This window comes from Tachysurus fulvidraco, unplaced genomic scaffold (assembly GCF_022655615.1).
Source record: "Tachysurus fulvidraco isolate hzauxx_2018 unplaced genomic scaffold, HZAU_PFXX_2.0 HiC_scaffold_176_np12, whole genome shotgun sequence".
In the NCBI taxonomy this organism is placed as follows: domain Eukaryota; kingdom Metazoa; phylum Chordata; class Actinopteri; order Siluriformes; family Bagridae; genus Tachysurus; species Tachysurus fulvidraco.
Window position 1 is genome coordinate 1 of NW_025927093.1, and position 2,971 is coordinate 2,971.

At 34.0% G+C, this 2,971-nt stretch overlaps 1 protein-coding gene across 2 annotated transcripts; it reads left to right on the forward strand.

Annotated features, from left to right (window-relative positions):
- Nucleotides 1-36: 36 nt before the first annotated feature.
- Nucleotides 37-1,874, forward strand: LOC125140563 (low affinity immunoglobulin gamma Fc region receptor II-like). Of its 2 annotated transcripts, none has more exons than XM_047809753.1 (4): nt 37-449; nt 640-888; nt 1,241-1,280; nt 1,454-1,874. In XM_047809753.1, the coding sequence occupies exons 1-4, from the start codon at nt 155-157 to the stop codon at nt 1,461-1,463; spliced, it is 594 nt and encodes a 197-aa protein (XP_047665709.1). In that variant the 5' UTR covers nt 37-154; the 3' UTR covers nt 1,464-1,874. The 2 variants fall into 2 exon arrangements, with proteins under 2 accessions (XP_047665709.1, XP_047665708.1); XM_047809752.1 differs by having other exon boundaries at nt 44-449; nt 1,164-1,280.
- The last annotated feature ends 1,097 nt before the right edge of the window (nt 1,875-2,971 follow it).

Here is a 2,971-nt window from a genome sequence, read left to right on the forward strand (position 1 = left end):
GATGTGTGAGGTATGTAAACTGACTCTGTATAGTTTTAAAGAAATTAAACATTTAGTCCTGGGTAAATTTTAATGCTACACATATTAATATTCTGCACATGTAAAGGAGCATTATAATAAAATCATTAAATATTTGAATCCTAATGATTTTATAATGAAATTTAATTATTTGTGTATTTCAGGTGAATCTTCTCCAGGGTCTCTGATCATCAGACCGAACAGAACTCAACACTTTACTGATGACTCTCTCTCACTGAGCTGTGAGGACCAGAGTGACTCTACTGGATGGAGAATGAGAGGATACAGTTACACTGAGACATTGGTCAGTTGTTCATCAGTATCAGGATCTACATGTAACATCACCTTCCTCTCTACATCACACACTGGTGTTTATTGGTGTCAGTCTGTATCTGGAGGATGCAGTAATTCTGTAAACATCACAGTGCATGGTGAGTCTTCAATGTTCACATCTGTAACAGATTTACAATATACAGGACTAGAGATAAAACTCTACTGAATCAGAGTAAATTTGTGCTACACTTTCTCTGATATTTGCCACTGATAGAGCTCTCTGTGTTAAATTCATTACATTATTTTACACACTTTCTATTTTCAGTGTTTTCTTTCTCTGTCCTACAGATGGTGATGTGATCCTGGACAGTCCTGTACATCCTGTGACTGAGGGACATGATCTGACTTTACGCTGTTTATTTTACAACAAAAAGATCCCAGGCTCTGGTGTTGATTTCTATAAAGATGATTCCATCCTCCAGAACCAGACTACAGGAGAGATGACCATCAGTAATGTCACAAAGTCTGATGAAGGTTTCTACCACTGTAAACACCAGGAGAGAGGAGAGTCACTGAAAAGCTGGGTTTCAGTCAGAGGTGAGAAATATTTATTCAGTTAATCTAGTAAGCAATAAAACTGAATGGGATTATAGTAAAATACCCAGTGATGTGGTGTGATACAGCTCAATATATATAGAAAGTACATACTTTAGAACTAATCACATTAATGTTTAAATTTCAGTCAGTTTCTGCAGCTCTGTGGTATTTCTGCATGTTGTGTATGATATGTATCTTTATTTGAATCTTGTATTTATTAGAACTTTGTATTAGACTCTCTACAATATTATAATTAATATTTTACTCCTCATCAGGAAGGTCACATGTAGGAGCTTCAATGTCAGTGCTCAGACTGATCAGCAGTCTAGTGACAGTTTCTGTGTATCTGCAGCTGACCATCGTTCTGGCAGTGAAATGTTTCAGAGCTCGAGGTAAAAACATTTTCAGTCCATTTGTATGTTTCACATAAACACATTGACATGTGAACTGAACATTTTCATTCACATTCATAAAATATGAAAACAGGCATCATTAGGAATTATATTATAATTGTATAAATTCCATTCACCATTTGTCAATAAAAACTGTTTTCTTTATTTGACAGTTCAGACTGATGAAGACACCCAGAATGCTGTTATAGAGGAGTGAACAAAATAAATGAATCAGATTTTAGGATTGTGAAATAATTTTGATTTTTCACATTTAAATATTTACTACTAGATGTTTTTTTTCTGAAGTTTTCACACCTCTTCATGGGGTTATGAATTATGTACACTTCATTAACATTAAAATTAACTAGATATTAAGATCACATCTTTAATTAATCTCTAATCTCTATCTAGTTATATTCATCTTTATATAACTGGGTAAAATATTTTAGATTAAGTAAACTTGTTAAAAATTTTGTACAGATGCCATTGGCAAACAGAATATAATCTATGTACAGTGTTAACTAACTCTGATCACTGAGGACAGGAGAGGAGGTTTATCGTTAGTTTATCATTATAGTTCATGATTAAATGATTCAGAGAATGATTCGAGTGCTTCAGTCCTTGCATTAATCTTAATGTTGTGAGTTTATATCGCATCACCTTGAGCAAAACTCATCTGTTCATCCCTTAACTGTTCTTTTGTATCTTGTCTCAGCTGTAAGTTGCCAGGAAATTTAAAATGAAAATGTTTGCCATTTAAAAAAAATATATATCAGGTCAAGAGTCATGTGAAGAATCTTTTATTGTCATTTCATCCATACATAGATGTTGCAGTACAATGAGACAACTTTCTCCAGGATCATGGTGCTACATAAAACAAAGACAGAGCTATAAGGACTTAGTAAGTTAGTCCTAGCCACATAAAGTATATAATTTATTACAAAACATTTATATAAGCAACACCAGTATCTTAACTATAATGCAGAGCAGGTCTGTCAAAAGGCTTTGATATTATAGCTTTAAAAAGTAAAGTTTTCCTTGGCTTTCTTTCTTTCTTTCTTTCTTTCTTTCTTTCTTTCTTTCTTTCTTTCTTTCTTTCTTTCTTTCTTTTTTTAAAAAAGGCTTTTGCACAATGTTACTTTTGAATAAATAATATGCAATTTAAACTGTTTTCAGTGTGCATTTCTTATCTAACTCAGGTGTGTTCTAAAGAAGAGAGATTACTGTAAATATACAATACATTTCCTCGTTGTGTGTCATCAATGTATATAGCCAGAAGGTGTCGCTGTTCATTAGAGTTTCAGATAATTGAACCATTTTTCGAGAGAGTCGGTTCAAATATGTAGATTTGCTAGAAGGCTTTGTTTATACCCGTTTAGTACCAGTTTTTATGTTTAGTCCACTTTATGGTGCATGGTAGGTTGATTGGCATCTCTGGAAAATTGTCTGTAGGGTGTGAGTGTGTGAGTGAATGAGTGTGCCCTGCAATGGGTTGGCACTCCGTCCAGGGTGTATCCTGCCTTGATGCCCAATGATGCCTGAGGTAGGCACAGGCTCACCGGATAAGCGGTAGACAATGAGAGTGAGAGAATGTTTCACACACGTACAACTCATATTTAGACATACAGAAGCTAAATGCTTTATTTTTTGATATCAAATGGTTATACAGGAAAATAAATACAGTACATTTT

Coding starts and splice junctions, on each gene's coding strand:
- LOC125140563 (XM_047809752.1), top strand. CDS start 155: ATGAAATTTAATTATTTGTGTATTTCAGGTGAATCTTCTCCAGGGTCT. Junction 889..1,163: donor AAGCTGGGTTTCAGTCAGAG/GTGAGAAATATT, acceptor ACTCCTCATCAG/GAAGGTCACATGTAGGAGCT. Junction 1,281..1,453: donor GAAATGTTTCAGAGCTCGAG/GTAAAAACATTT, acceptor TTTATTTGACAG/TTCAGACTGATGAAGACACC.